This window comes from Elgaria multicarinata, chromosome 8 (genome assembly GCF_023053635.1).
Source record: "Elgaria multicarinata webbii isolate HBS135686 ecotype San Diego chromosome 8, rElgMul1.1.pri, whole genome shotgun sequence".
NCBI classification, from domain to species: domain Eukaryota; kingdom Metazoa; phylum Chordata; class Lepidosauria; order Squamata; family Anguidae; genus Elgaria; species Elgaria multicarinata.
The window spans coordinates 38,131,241-38,148,159 of NC_086178.1; the positions used below are offsets into that span (position 1 = coordinate 38,131,241).

At 40.1% G+C, this 16,919-nt stretch overlaps 1 protein-coding gene across 1 annotated transcript in view; it reads left to right on the forward strand.

Annotated features, from left to right (window-relative positions):
• Window positions 1-16,919, forward strand: part of DNER (delta/notch like EGF repeat containing) — a 145,553-nt gene that overhangs the window by 77,413 nt on the left and 51,221 nt on the right. Inside the window, exons 3-5 of the mRNA XM_063132181.1 lie at window positions 783-877; window positions 2,995-3,161; window positions 11,210-11,355. Of these exons, the coding sequence (XP_062988251.1) occupies window positions 783-877; window positions 2,995-3,161; window positions 11,210-11,355 (408 nt within the window). The remainder of the gene's footprint in view (window positions 1-782; window positions 878-2,994; window positions 3,162-11,209; window positions 11,356-16,919) is intronic.

Consider the following 16,919-nt stretch of genomic DNA (forward strand, 5'->3'; position numbering starts at 1 on the left):
CTAAACCTAAGGCTTATCCTGGGATCATCCAGGGTTCACCCCTGCCTGAGCACTGGATCCCCTGTGTGTCATCTAGGTGAACAGGTTTGACCCCTGGATGATCCAGGGATAAACCTTAGGTCTAGCTGTGGCCTCTATGTTAACCATGAACAATCCACTAAGAGAAATCATGGTTTGTCATTGGGTTGTGAACTGTAGGTTGTTTAAATCATGGGTTATCATTATATGTGAAACCAGAATCATGGATTGTTCATGGGTTGTTTCAATAGGGTACAGAACCAGTGGGCAAGAGTGGTAAAAAGACCCAGCCTGATGACATGCCAGTACTGCAACAGCAGTTGGGATACAGGGAGGGAGGAGGCAAAGGAAGAGAGAAATAAACTACCCAGGGACTGAGAAAACAAACCATGATTTGTTCAATCATCTGCCAGACAAATCATGGGTAGAGCAACAAACCATCATTTAACTAAACCATGGGTTAGTGTTACATGCCAGCCAGGCCATCCTAACTTCATGCCCTGAGATCCCACTGGTACTTGGACCTCCTGCCAGTCATACTTCTGTTTTTTTTAAAACAAACAAAAAACAAACCTGCATTGATATAGTTAACCTATCATCTAGTTTGGCCCTTAGACAGTGGCATAAAATCCTATAGTGTTCTACAATTATTTTTTGGCAAATATCTTTGCTCTCAGTTTCAATTTTTCCATGTCTTTATTTTTATTGTTTTAAAAGTACTGGTTATGTGGAAGATCCTAACTGATATTTATTATTTGTTTTAGATAATCCCGGATGTGGCTTGCGGGAATGCGAGCTCCAATAATTCTGGTGGGGGTCGCCTTATTTCTTTTGAAGTTCCACAGAACACATCAATAAAGTAAGAAATTGCCCAACCTTAGAGTTATTCTACAGATATGCTTCAAATAATATTGATGGTTGAATTCATCAGCAGATGTTTTATCCAGATGTGATAATGGTATCTCACAGATAAGCAAGGAAAAGGCCTCAAAGGTATCTCTGATATAACTGAAGATAGGAGGTCCCTCATTGGAGAGTATGTAACGGGGCACTGTGCTTACACAATTGATGTAGCGCTAAAATAATTGACCTCAAGTGCAATGCCAAAAGGGTAAGCTGTCATGATGGGTTCCCCCAGAAAACCATCATGCCAGCTTACGTTATTAGCATTGTGCTAGAGCTGCTTACACTAGCCCTACGTCAATTGCGTAAGCGCAGTGGCTCTCCTGGATACTGCCCATTGGCTCCTCACAGCATCGAAATATTCAAGTGTTCCAATCAGACACTCCGAAAAACCTTTTTAGTGTTCAAGTGAAGCATTTCAAAAACCCACATTAGTCGCCACTCCATCATCCCTGGTAGTCCTCCCTTTCCTGAAGCTAATAATCCATACCTTGGGAAAGGCAGCAGACAGTCCCTCCTTTTCTGCATATGACATGTGGAACATTGTTTTGAGCCAGGGGTCATGGTGCTTGTCAAGCAAAAGAGGGAAAAGAAGGTGGAAGTGGGTAAATTAAGCCTCATGATCCCCAGCAGGAAATGACACTTTGCATGCTACTTGCAGCCAAGGGGAGGTGTTGTGGGGCCTCTCCTGTCAGGAACAGAGCTCTGTGAAACCTGTTTACTCCCCTTCCCACAAGATAAAGATTTTTTGGTTTGGGAAAGTGGTCGGGGGACAGGTGATGGACAGCATGATGGGGGTGAGATGCAGTATTGGACTCGGCTGGAAGGGGCTGGATCCAACATGAATTGGGAGCAGCGCATTTGAACTCCTGCCCCTCAAATATTTGTTCCACCCCTCATTCTAAGTATCCACTCATCCATGCATAAATTGTTGTGGAAAATGTGTCTGGCAAAGGTGACACTACAGTTATTAGTTTGGGAACTGAAGGGTGACCAAGAGCACAAGTGCAATTTCCAGAGGCGTAACTTTGACCTTCAGGGAAATTAACATATGTGACAAATGGAAACAAAATGTGATTGCCTTTTATAAATATATAAACTGTAAATATTTGAACTCGAGCCAAAATAGTATGATTATTTAAAGCTGGGGCTTTAATCACAGGGTGGTTTAGCATGATGCGCAAGCCTGCCCAACAAGTTGCTTTCTCTGTCCTTCATCATACATAGCTTTTGAAAGTGGAGTTTTCCGTTGTTTTATTGCCATGTTTGCTCATTGTCTATTATTCTGCTATGACTTTTTACATATTCTATTGTATTATTCTGTGTATACATTTTTCCATTTTTGCAGTGTGTTGTTTTTGTTTAGAGTGGTCTTTCTCCTCTTTATTTGACTTGAATGCAGATGTGAATGTGCAGTCCGAGTCCCGCACTCTAACCACTACATCACATTGGCTTTCTTTCTGCCTCTCGTCTCTGCATAAAGCTTTCCCCTCTAAGCTAAACTGATCTTTCATGCCTCCCACAGATGCTCAACTATTTGGCAACAATATATTACTAACACCTTTCCCCCTTGACCTTTAAGAGAATTATGTACTTTTCATGCTATTACAGCAGGTCAACCTGTGACAGGCTAGTTTGGGTTAGCATATACAAAGCCTCTCATTTAAAACTGTATAAAGGCACAATCCTATCCTCCATGTATCCAATCATGTTTCTAGTTTACAAGGACTACTTGCAACCCTCTTTGATTAACACTGCAATCCTATTCATGTGTATTCAGAAGCAGCATGCATTGGGTTCAATGAAATTTACTCCCAGGTAAGTGCGTATAGGATTGCACTGTTAATGTGTGCTCACTTTTGTCTTTTCCCTCTCCTGTTTGAGGATTCAACTCTGGTGGGATATGTTAATATTTGTTGCAATGAGTTAACCAACTTTTGGGCCTGAATCCATGCTATGGATTACATTTGCTTTTTTAAAAATGTCTTTATTGATATACTGTATGCTATGTGTCTTTTAAAATATTTTTTCCGTATGACATGTTTAGTATTTTTAATTTCTTTTTGACTTTAGTATAAGGCAAGATGCCACTGCGTCTCTCATCTTGTTATGGAAGGTGACCACAGAAAGATTTAAACAGTGCTCACTCATAGATGCCACAAGTGTTACCCTTCTCCAAGCGATGGGTGGACTTGTTCTGACAGAGGAAATGCTTGCATTAGGAAACAACTATTTCATCGGTGAGTTTGGATACCATTGTAGGCTTTTTAATTCAGGTAAAGCGCTTATACCCCATCTTTTGACCCAATCCATGTGCCTCAGGTGGCTTACGATACAGAATTCATAATAATTCATAAAGTTAAAATCATAGGACACACGATAAGCAATCATCAACAAGAAATATAGTTAAACGAAGAAGAGATTACTGATTGTAACAGTTCAGTTGGTGCTTTGAATTATGGTTTGGAGGATCAGAAACAAGATGTGGGCTCTCACGTTCCTTCCTCATGCCTCCATTCCCCCCCCCCACGGTTTCATCTTTAGATTCTTCTTTAGCACAAAGTATCATTTGAGGTGACATGTGAATCACTAAAGTATGGCTTATGCTTGCCCTCCCATTCAAAATTAGAAACCACAGATTGATGTGGGTTGGAGGATTATCTAAACTGCATGTAGAATTAGCAATTTCAGAGAGAAGATAGAATGACAGAGCAATTCTGTGGATGTTAAGGGGAAATCATGAAATAGAAATGGCCATTTTCTAAGCCCCGCCAGGGTTGCACTGGTTAAGGCAGAAGATAGTGGAGGGGATGCTCCATACCTCCCTTCCTTTATTTTTTTTACCAGTTCGTTTTCTTTTAAAATTTTCTCTCTCATTGATTCCAACGGGAGGGAAAATAACTATAATAGTTCTAGGGCTAGCATAATTTCTCCCCATTGCAGGACTGATGGATCCAAAGACTCCCTTAATGCACACTCAGAATGCCCCTCCTTTTTTTCTCTTGCAATCCATGGTGCAGCTAAGGTGGTTGAGCATTCCACCGCTGGTTAAGGTGGAATGCAGCAGATCTTTCCTTCTATCCATGGAGAGGGAGGTCCACAGTATCCTATGGTCCCTGGGACACCCTCAATAGGCCTCCAGCTATGTAGAGCTATTGTTCTAAATAGGAACAATATAGAACTTATTCACATTGGGTGCAACTCTCTCTGAATCAACATGTATATATTATTTGAATTAGATGTAAAGACACACGTCTGGACCTCCTATCATAGATTTAATTGATAAACCAAGAAAAATTACAGTTCAGAGCACATCTGAGCTATAAACTGTCTACCTTTTCTTGTCAAAACAGTGCTTATTGTCCCTGTAGTAGATTTTTGGGAATATGGGTTTAGACAAAAAGAGAGAGTTTTGTTTCCTTTTTGCTCTAATTGTGGTCTTCCAAGGGAGATCTTGCTGGCCATGGTAGGAAACAGGATCTGATCCAGCAGGTTCCAATGTTACTGCTTTTTGCCCTATGTAAATTGAGCAAAAAGCTCAAACTTTTATTTACTATAACAACAACTTGCAGAAGTTATCAATGGAAAATTAAGCTCAATGACTAGATGTGTGAGACAGAAGAAGTTTGTATACATTATTTTACTATGTGTGAAAGACCAAAGTGGTTTGGAGGCATTTTCTTTATGCACATAGGTTTAATTAAATCAAGCTTTGTAGGACAGATGGTTTGTTGTAACTGCTTTGTTGTAATTGGAACATGAAATTGAAGTCACGATAATAATACTTATTTGTTGTTTTTCTTGGAAGCATTTCTCTCTCTCAATAATGAGCAGCAGGTTGCTCAGTGACTTGTCATTTCTGAGACATGTGGCCTCCAAACCAACAGGAGCGAGCTAGGCATGGAAGCAGATTTCCACATGCAGATCAGCTGCAGTGTTAATAGAAAGGAAAAGAAAAACAGGAGGGTTTCCTCCTCCCCTCAAATTTCCTCCTTTTCACTGTACTCTCCTTCCCTCTTAGTTGAAGAGATGGGATGTCCAGACTCAATCTGGAACCTAATCTACACCAAGCAGGATACTGCACTATGAAAGTGGTATGAAAGCAGTACATGGTACGTGTCATGGGCCCCAACAGTTCTCAGTGCACTTCAATACCGCTATAAAGCAGCAGTGTGGCTCCTGCCCTTTTCTATACTGCTTTCATACTGCTTTCATAGTGCAATATCCTGCTTGGTGTAGATCTGGCCTTGGTTAATCTTTCTTCACTTCTAGGCATATTCTAGACATGGTTTCCCCACTTCCGTGGGTTCTCAACCTCTGATAGTTCCAATTACCTCTGAGGTGGGGTAGAAGTCCTTAGTACTCCAGGGGCAGTCTATATGTGGGGAAAGCCCCTCAGTGGGTGCAAATTTGTGCTGCATCTGCAGATTCACAGCCACAACTTCCCCCCTTCAAACCTCTATCTTTTTCCCTGAGAAATTTAAAGATTGCAATTCCTGAGGATAAATGAGTTTTGAAAAGCACTTTGTAAATTTCTAAAAGTAATTAGTTAATCCTGTTGAAATAAGATTTTATTAGCTTCTTTTCATCTTTTCCCCTCATTTCAATGAAGGAGATGTAAGAGATTAATGCAGGGTTCCCCCCCCTTTGATCATCAGCCTAAACCAGCCATTTCCTGATGCATTGCTGCAAAATTTAATCTATTCAGTTAGATAACTCCCTTGAAAGTCTTTCCCAAATAATTCCGATGTGCAAAACACAACCAGTCAGGGAAGTAAATTATTTGTTTTAGTATCGCCTCTTGGTATCTAATTAACTAAATTAACATTTGCTTAAAGATGCTCAGACACCACTGAAAGGAATTCAACAGACATCTGCACCAAGGTGGTAATTAGCCAATCAAGTGATTCAGGGAACAAACAATATCTGTGCTAATAATAATTCATTGCATCTAGAACCAGCATCTTCTGATCTGGTCATTCTACTTGGCCATGCATATAATCCACCTAGATTTGGCTGAATTTTTATAGTAGTTTTGATCCTTAAGAGGAAGCTTAGGCCCATAAATATTTACAACAAATGCACCTAAATGTGTGTATGCTTAAGCAAAAACAGTGGAAAGAAAGGAGACCTGCAGATATACAAGAATTATTACTATCATTATTTACTACTTACTGAACCCAGATGTTTTGAACAGGATTCTTTCTTCAGGGACTCCTGAGCAAGCAGGTTCAACCTGGAATCAGCACACAGTTGCAACTTCATTTAGTTGCAACTGAAGTTGCAACGGTATGCAGATAACAGGGTAAAATTGATTGTTCAAGAGGACTCCTGAGAAAGAATTATATTTGAAATGCCTCGAGGTCAATATATATGTTTCTTTCCCCTGTGATCGGTGCCTTCTCCCTTTTCTTTCCTCCTCCTGCAACCTAAGCATGTTGCTTGATCTGGGAACCATGCTGCCAGAATCACAGTGTGTTTGTACACCTCAGTTGCCCCTTTTCAGAAGTTCAGGTTGTCAAAAAAGACAGTTCTGGATGTGCAGCACTTTAAAGATGTCTGTAGGGCTACAAAATACAAACTTGTGAATAATCAAACCGAATAGCTTGTTTCAGTTCAGCTAGTCATACCAAACTGTTGTCCTAATCCAAGAGTTACAGGTGTGTAGAAGTGGGATTTTGTCCACAGATTCCTTGCTGGATGGGGAATTGCATATATAATTCCCCAATTAAAGCCAGCAATATTACCAATTCCACAGTTAAACGATTACAATGCACTCTGCATGGGGCTACCCTTGAAGAGTGTCCAGAAGCATCAATTGATGCAATGTATGGTAGCTAGGTAGCTAGGCTACTAACGGGTGCACAGTATAGTGAAAGTGGGTGGCAAATCATTGCTTTTTCTCTTTGCCTAGCAACCATTAATGTCCTTAGTGCTAATGCTGTGACATCATTGGATATTGCCCAGTATCTGTGTCCCTACACTTTCATTCAGGGGGTTAGGAGGCGTGAGAAACTCCATCAGATACTGTCGGGTCTGCCAGGGAATGAAACGTGCTTGGAGAACCCTGATTAAAATCAGCATGGACATAAGCTGGATTCTAGAGATGCCCAAATTGGAGTAGCAATATTTGGCACCAGTTCAGTTCACTAAATAGATTTACTAATTGAGTAGTTCTTTTCCTCTTGTTGTCTTGTTTTTTTAAAAACGCATTTAAAATTGTCTGTTTGTGTTTGCAGTTATTATGGAGATAGAGACTGTTGAGCAGCTTCACTGACCTTTTGCTCTTCACCAGATGCTGTTTGTTCAGTTGCTGTAATAAGCAATTCAGTATCTGGCTTTCAAATTGCTAGTAGTGATTGGAGAGCTATGAACTAATCTTTGAAATGAAAGCACATGATACAAATGCATTTTTTTTTTTGAGAAATAGAAATCAAGAACTAAGGTTTCTGAATGGTTTTTCTAGGTGAAAATGGTCACACAACAATGACACGACTAAATTTGGTGTACCGTTCCAATGAAATCATGCTAAGGCCCTGATCACAATATTAAGCCAGGATTCCTAGTTTATTTGGGCTTACAATGAACAAATAGCATGCTAGTGCATGCAACCTGTTTGCACAATTGGGCAAAACAAACTAAGAACAGATAGCTTATTGTAACATCAGAACTCTGGTTCCTAGTTTATTGCTCCCAAATAAGCCAGGATTCGTACTCAAACAGCAAATCCAAACTTGTTTGGAAGCAACAAAGCAGAAACCTAGGTTCTGACATAACAATAAGTTTCCCTTCCTGGTTAGTTTTATTCACTCATGCGAAGGAAGGAGCAAAGTGGGGACAATGGGCTGTGTGGACCAGCATGGTATTCATTCATAGTATGTCAAGATAAACCAGGAATCCTGACTAATCTCTATGTGGTTAACAGGACCAGTATATTAACAAGTCAGTATATATAGTATATAGAATGCCTTAAGAAACCTTTCCTATCAGAAATAATGTATTGCATTGACACTTAAAATCTCACTTTATAAAGCATTTATGCTTTATCACAGTACAAGTTTATGTAATTCAGCTTAAAACAACAACAGATAGCCATGGTCTATTGAAAATAAAATAAAAACATGGACAGCAAAACATTTCATTTATTAGGACCACCTGAGGTTCATCCGTTTTTGGATTATACAATGCTTCCACACTAGGTGGTTCTAATAAAGGCAGTATTTTTCTATATCTCTTAATTATATAGTTCCGCTCTTGAGTGTTCAGCAGAAATATATTTGAGGTCATTATAGTTTAACTTGAGCTTTAGAAGATATAAGGTTAAATTGAACAAAATTACTTTAATTATAAAATGCATCTCATTATGTTCCTGCAGATGAAGGGAAGTGTAAATATGTTTCTGAAATTATTCTCCTACTTGGAAGCTAAAAATAGCAGGATATAAAAACTTAACTATACTTCTGAAATAACAGGCATGTTGTAGCCAAATTATCTCAGGATGATAGGTGAAGTAATGGGAAAATTACAAGAAAAAATGAAATTCTGATAAATTTTATTAGCTTGCTAAAGGCTTCATTTTATCAGTACTCTGTGCACAAAGAAGCCTGATATAAAATTCCTTCAGGGAGCTTTCCTGAAGAGCATATTAACTGTCTGTGTCAGATGAGTGAAACTAAAGATAATTTTATAAACATCAGAAAATTCCAAGTATGCTCAGATACTGAATTGCTAACTGTGACAGCCAATCAAATGCTGTATTAAGAGGAAGTGAATTTTGACTACACAATTTTGCCTTTGTAAAATTGGTTTACAAAGTGTAGGTTCTTAGTGTCGGTTCTTAGAAGAGTTCAGTTGTTTATTTTGAGGCCAAATAGACTAACATTTCAAAGTTCTAGGTTGACTTGGAGATGATCAAACTCAGCCTAATAAAATTTATGCTGAACAGGAATTCATCTTTTGTTTATGTTTTTACGAATCCATTGACTATCATTATGGAAAGAGATTGTACAGTTATAGAAGACAGAAAAACACACATCCAAATTATGCATTGTTCTTGGAAGGATGTTTGAAGCTGAGGAATAGAGTTGCCAACTGGAAGAAAGATAGCCAAGCGACCAGAACTGAATTGTGTCTTACATGAGGAGATTTGGGTAATGAAGGGAGCCATCTTTTCCACCCAAGAATGCCCTGGATTGCTGCTACCTAATGACATAGCTTGTTTCCCCTGGGCCTTTGTTTCCCAAATTACAAAGGGAACACTGCCAGGTCTTGAAGCAGTGAGAAAACCTCCCTAGCCCTGCAGTTTTTAACAAAGAAAACCCTTGGCCAGCTGATCTTTAAAAAATAAGCCTACCTTCTTAAGGTAGCCAACACATCAACTTGCCTTTCATGGTGGCATTCAACCAACAATATGTCGGCATCCATGCTGTATGTGAGCCACTTCCAGCTTGCAGCAACAACCTGCTAATGCCCCATTTGTAAGTTGTTAGCATTATGTCTGAACCTGGATGCTTTGGGTATTTTGTTGATTAAACAGCCCAACGTTAATGCATGGTTAATTAACCCATCATTTGCTGCCGAATGCCGTGGATATGTGCAAACAGCCCCAGAATGTTCCTAATGTGGAACAGAATTTCTGTAGAAGTTGAAAAAATGTCTTTGCAAAAATATGGTATGACTAATAGAAATGCATGAACACCTTTCATTGCATAAGTCCAAGAACATGGGATTCTGGATTAACTCTGTTTACCATACAAACATTATTTCTTTGGGGGGGAAACAACATTAGGATTAAAATTTCCTCATTCTGTTGCCTCATGAGAAAAGAGAGTTCAGTTTATATATTTTTCTGTCTGGATCCTCTCATCGTGTCCCGTCATCGAGGCAATTTACATACATTAAAATAGTATCTTTGTTTCCTTAAAGCCCTGACTGTTTAGTCTAACAAAAATCATAATCTCATATGTATTTCTGTCACATTCAGCAATGCCAGTAGTTATGTTACAAATAAGTTATGGCTTCAGGTGAGGAAAACCAGCATGAGCAACAGAATTGTGACTTTCTCACTTGGCTTTCTTTAAATATTTACTATACATTAAAAAGGCGAGAAAGAGTGACATAAACATGTTCTATATCAGCAAAAAGATTGTTTTTCATAACATGTTTACTGCCATCATAAGATTGTGTTGTTGTTGTTTTAATTTAAGAGTTGTGTTAGTGCAACAGTTCATGTGGCTGAGTTTTTAGCAATTTCAAGTTGCAGCGTAACAAATAAAAAAAATATGTTCCAGCATTATAAACTTGTACTGGGGTTGAGGGGGTTTCCTTTCTATTTTTTATATTTAAAAACAAACCCTGTCACTTGGAGGAACCCAGCAGTTCTTCCTGAATGCCTATTGGAGACCATGTGTCTGCATCCTCTCCAATAGGCATTTGGGAAGAACTCCTAGGCTCCTACAAGTGCCAAGGTGTTTTTAAAAAATAAAAATAGAAAGCTGACCCCTCAACACCTGCCTACATTAAAAAAAGGTATATGGAAACCCTGTCCTACTCCCCAAGGAGAATTTTTTTCTAAAATCCTCACTTCTCCCAGTCTCTTTTGCCAGAGTTTTCATTTTAAAAACCCTGTGCCCTGTCACAAACTGCTTTTGAAACATCCCTCAGTTTCAAAAATAGTTTGCCTTATGGCATGTGGGAACATCATTTGAGAAACCCCAAATCCAGGCCCACCACGAGGAGCCGGGACAAACCTCGATGCCTGCCCACACGTTCCACAGTCTCGGGATCATCCTGAGACCGCGGAAAAAGCAGGCTGAAAGGGTAGGGTGATATCCTTGGGAAAGGGAGGGATCATCCCTCCTTGCTCCTGGGATCCCCAGTGCATCATGTGAACGCACAGGGGCGATCCCTGGGATCACCCCAGGATAACACCTTGTCTAGCTATGGTGTCTCTTTCCCCGCTTCAGCTGCTATTAGCTACACAGGTGAAAAACTATAGGTAAAATACTAATACTTATTTCTTCCCAATCCCCTGTGCCTCATAGCAGTTTTGATGGCATTTCTGTCAAGGAGAGGGTGTATCCCCTCCCCCAGCAGAGCAACAGGTCTCAGTCCAACTCAGAGCCCTTCTCCATGCCTTCTTTTAATCCGAGTAAAAGACATTGGATGATCCAGTCATGGGTCTCTCTCCTCATATCTAGCTTGGCTCTCAAGGACTACTTACAAGATTTGACAACCCTCTGAATTCATGATGTAATATTTTGCTGATGCTGATGGGCTCTTTCCACAGGTTTCGTGACTGATTCCATTGCCAAATGCATTGTGGCTTTACGCTTGACTGTGATAGTAAAAGTCAGCACATGCTTGCCTGAAGGAAGCCAGCCGGATGACTTTCCATGTTCAGGGAAAGGAAAATGCATCACCAAAGCACCTGAGGTAAGAGAAGCCATTGTGCCTGCAAGTGGGGAGCAGCGTGGCAGGCGAGGAAGAAAAATCTGTCCTGTCTCAGTCCTGTGAGGTTCACGGGGGGACCGATTGAGGAGTCTCATAGGGTAGGCACTAAGAAGCTGGAAGTGGCATCAAGCAGGTGGATGACTTTGGGAGAGCCAGTAAAAGGCAGCTGCAGAGGGCAGGTACTGGGAGAAATCTGGACATTCAGGGCATGGGGTTAGACAAGACAATTTATGCAGGACCATGGGCAGGTCTGATCTTGGCCAGAGCCAACAGGAGTCTTTGGACCAGGCTGCCAGTCCATGTCCAGGCCTGATTCAAAGTGGTAGTATTAACATTCAGAGCCCTAAATACCTTGGGGCCAGGTTACCTGAAGGATCATCACCTCCCATATATACCTTCTTGAACCCTAAGATTGTCTGGAAACAAAGTCCTATGAGGAGAGACTGAAAGAACTGGACATGTTTAGCCTGGAGGGGAGACATGATAGCACTCTTCAAATACTTGAAAGGTTGTCACACAGAGGAGGGCCAGAATCACTTCTCGATCATCTCAGAGTGCAGGACATTGAATAATGGGCTCAAGTTACATGAAGCCAGATTCCGTTTGGACATCAGGAAAACCTTCCTGACTGTTAGGAGGTCATGGGCTCTCCTAACACTAGAGGCATTCAAGAGGCAGCTGGACAACCATATGTCAGGTATACTTTGAGGTGGATTCCTGCATTGAACAGGGGGGTGGATTTGATTGCCTTATAGGCTCCTTCCAACTCTACTATTCAATGGTTCTATGAAATAATAATAATAATAATAATAATAATAATAATAATAATAATAATAATAATAATAATATATCATCTATGCAGGACAGAGAAGAGCAGTCACTACACATACCTCCTCACTGGCCAGTGCAAACCACCAGGGTTTTGAAACGTTAAATTATCCGCCACTTTTTACACCACTGCAACACTTAGGATTGCTCTGTTAAGTACTATTAAAGGATATCCGGGTTTCATAGAGTAAAATGGATTCCATAAATACTTAATGTAGCACAGTAGACTCAGATAGATAATACCCAAACCCATGGGTAACAGAACCATTTGCCTGGAAAAGTTGTCAAATATCTTATACTCTGAAAACACATGAAGAAAGGAGGAATTACTGTATTTTCAACTGCATGTAAGTAATTGACCTGTTGTGATTTTGCGGTTCTGTAATTTCAGCACAACACTGGCTTCATAGCACTCCGTTCCCTGAACAGGCAGACCCAAGAATTTCTTTATTTTTGATGTGATGACTCTTTCTACGTATTTGTTTTGGATGACTTTTAAAACAAAATTATTCCTCTTTATAGCATCTATTCCAGTGAGGGTGATGGCTCCGATGTCAGTGGGGTGGTGAATCTGCTCCGGGTTACAATCAGAACTTTAAAGGAGCTATCTAAGGGGCTGAATCTGGGTTCAGCACCTCAGATAGCTCCTTTAGAGTTCTGACTGAAACCCAGAGCAGATGCATTGCCCCACTGACATCGGAGCCACCACCCTCAACTGATATATTTACTATATGTAGAAAAATGTTATTCATGATCAAACGTCACAGCTTTGTCTCTTGGGTGTTTTATATGTTATGTTTGGCACTATTGTTTCCTGTGCTTCAATCAGACTTATTTCTGCTCCAAGACATTTCACAGTTCAAAGCGTTGAACTGGGAGATAAGGCTTAATCAAGTCAGATAAATTTTGTGTGCCATCAGCCTTCCTTAGCTCACTAGAAGGGGAAAAGGTGTTTTCATTACTGCTCTTGTCACATAGAATAGTTCAGGCAGAATTCCTGGCGCAGCAGGAGACTGCACACCTTTGAGGTCTTTGCAATGACCTTGCCAGCAGGACTGAAACTGTTAGATATTCACAGTTTGTTTAGCTTCCAGTGTCAACATTTATTAGTGCCTGGAACTACAGATTTCAGAAATCCTCAAGTATTTGGGTAGAAAGCATAGAAAATAGTGACAGATTCATCATATGGTGTTTACAAGGACATCTACCGTTTCAGGTTTGAAAATTGAAATGGTCTTATTCTTACACTGAAATCCTATACTGACTTAACTGAAAGTAAGGCCCATTGCAGCAAAGGCTGGTGGCTCCAATTTCAGTGGGGCTGTAAATCCATTCCAGGTTATAGTCAGAACCAGCCAGACTAAATGAGCTATCCAAGGTGATGAATCTATTTGGGGGGATGTAGTTCAGCACTTTGGAGAGATCCTCTAGAAATTTTGACTGGTTCTGGGTGAAACCCAAGGCATTCACAGCAACACTGAAATCGGAACACCAGCCTCCACTGGCACATTGAACTCTTGGGACTTACTCCTGTAAGATGCCTAAGAGATTGAGGCTGTGATCCTGAGCTCACTTACCCAGGAACACATTGAATATGTGTTTGAGTACATATGTGTAGGACTGTGCTATGATGATTTCATATGGCAACTTCTTTTATGTTTAAACTCAGACTTCTGTGCCAAAATGCAAACATGGGAATATAAAATCTTTAACTTCGAGGCAACTGAAACTTATCACAGGACTAATATATTTAGCAGAATATTTGGCACTTTTCTTGGATTTAGTAGTGGGAAGGAAACCTACTTTGTAAAGAATGAATGTTAATAGGATGAAAGGAACTGAATTTCTGAGAATGTGATGATTTTCATTGGATGGCATTTTGTTGGCTAAATGTTTGACAAATTTTGACTGCTCTACAAAACAAAAGAGTTCAAGATAATCTTCATGCTTACATATAAACATGCATATATCCTTCTAGCACTTTTGTGGGATTGGGGCACATTTTAATTTGCAAAGTGCTTTATAATGTTTGCTGTGTTTTATATTTAGAGCAATCAAATAAATAACAAAAGAAAAACAATTAATAGCGAGGTGGACAATTATCACTATCCCATAAACTGAGATTTCAGGTGACCCTATAACTTATGACCAGGACTGGTGGACATTTTGTGTGCCATCTGCCATTTTCTACACAGCCATAGTCCTTAGCCCCAGTTAGAGAACTACACCTCCCAGCATGGATTGCAGCCAATCAGAGCAGTATTTTCTTCTCATTGGTAATAATGGACTAAGGCTTTGTGTGATGCGGTGTCATTTGGAGAATAGAAAGGCAAACTTAAGAAAAGTACGCATGACTCTTTAGGTTGATACAGCATGAAAACACATCCCACTTTCTGAAAACTACACAAGAACACAACCCACTTTTCCTATCCCCTGCAGGGGTGGGGGAACGTGCTGCTGTTGCAGCAATGGAGAGGAACTTCTCTCTTTCTCTCCTTCTGACATCTTTCCTCAAGTATGAAATTCAGGCAATCAATTTCCCATTACTTCTTCATGGAACGGCATGATAAATGTAGTTGTCATGTTCTAAAGTTGTCTATTTATTTTTATTTAAGATATTAAAATATATAAATATAATTACTTCCAAATTCTAGCTCCCAACACAGCTCACAATAAAAAACAAAGAAACAAAAAACAAAATACAGTACCACAGTACAGTCATAAAAACAGGCTAACAAAATAGTAAGATATCATTGAGCCGTTACAAGAAAATATACCTTCTTGCCCAGTGCCTACATTTCTTGGGGGTTGAGGCAGAGGAAATGGACCTATGATTTATTGATTTATTTAATTTTTATGTCACCCAATAGCTGAGACTGTTGTAGAGTAGCCTTCCCCAACCTAGTGCCCTCCAAATGTTTTGACTTCAACTCTCATCAGCCCCAGCCAGCAGGGTCAATAATTAAAGGCTATAGTCCAAAAGATTTGGAGGGCACCAGGTTGAGGAAGCCTATTTTAGAATGTTCCACATGTCCTGGAAGTGTTTGGAGAAAGTAGAATTATCTAGAATTCTGAGAGGAATTAACCTTACATAGTTGCCCCAAAATACTACTACTACTACTACTACTACTAATAATAATAATAATAATAAAATTTCTTACCCACCTCTGTCTGGATCAAGGCTAGGAACAACAATAAGTATAAAATACATAAAACTGAATTAAAAACATATTAAAACATCCTAAAAACATCCTAAAATTCCACTGGATAGGCCTGCCAGAAGAGATCAGTCTTTATAGTTTTCTTAAATGCTAAAAGACTATTAAATTCACGAGTGTCCTCTGGCGGGCCATTCCACAGTCTGGGAGCAGCAGAAGAGAAGGTAAAAGAGGAGAAGGATAGATTTTAGCTTATATCCTATTTGGAGATTTCCTCTTTTGGTCCAGGGGCCAGATTACCCCCAGACCAAGACCAGCAGGTTGGATGATGTCCAATGAGCATGGCCTGCCCTGAAGCCCTGCCCTCTCCCTTGATGTCATGGGTGCCCACTTCTTTTTTCCCATGTAGAGAGAAGCACAGAACTCTATGCCCCTCTCTGCATGGGAAGTGACTCGGCCAGTACTTGCAGGTGCCAGCCCCTGTCAAGTGCCTTCTTCCTACCCCACTCACATCTTGATCTGAATGTGAGCAGGACTGGAAAGGATTTGGCCTGCACTGGCAAATCAAGCAGCTCCTAACTGCCCCGCTCTTTTCCTGATTGGGGCAGGAAAGAAGGATTTGGCTGATTTTTGCCAATCACCACAAATCATTTCCCCATATTCTTTTATCTGTTCATTGCATGGCTGGAGTTGAAGCCAAGGAAATTTGACTTTCAGCCAGTGTGAACAGTGTAGTTTAATCAGCTGGCTTGTGGGAAGTGGAAGCTTAATTAGGCGTGAGATCTTTTTGCCACTGTTTTCTTCACCTGGGGTGAGAGATGCCCAGAAATGGCTCAGTAATTTTCCTACAGATGAAGCAATTGGCTGCCAAAATGGTAGGCTTAATCTGAATCAGCCATAGCATCAAGTTCATTTTTTCCTCTCCTTGTACAGAGATGAATCTTTAATTTTCTTAAACTTTCTAACATGGTCTTTGAAGTCTGCTTTTTGATTTTATTTATAGTCCCCTCTGTTTTTACTGCTTAACCTTCTTAAATAGAAAATCCAAAAGGCGCTTTGACATAAACAAGTAACAGCGGCTGTAGCTATAGCTTCCACAGCCAGCACAAAGATGATCTCTGTGTTTATGATCTTTACCATTTTTGCTGACAGGGATCTGAACTCACAATAACACACTCTGTTCCGTAAACATGGTGGCATTCTGTAATTTCAAAACAGTCCACAAAATAATGGTTCGGACTCCAGTGTTAAGAACACATGGAAAAGAATGAACGCGGAAGAAAAACGAGTCCTTTGGCTAAACAACTCCAGAGCATGTAGCTTAAATCAAACTTGTATTATCTAGTCCTCGGGTGCATCAGTGAAACAGCACACACGTAATATGGCTTTTTGGTTTATGATTTGTAATCTGTTGGAGAAACCAGTGTGGATGTTGGCAGGATGCCTCTGCAAAGTTACAGGGGATATATTTGATCATTAAGGATGTTGCTAAAGTTCATGATGACCTGGTTTGGAATAGGTATTTCTCCGGTTCATAGTGTTCAGCTGCATGAAAACTGA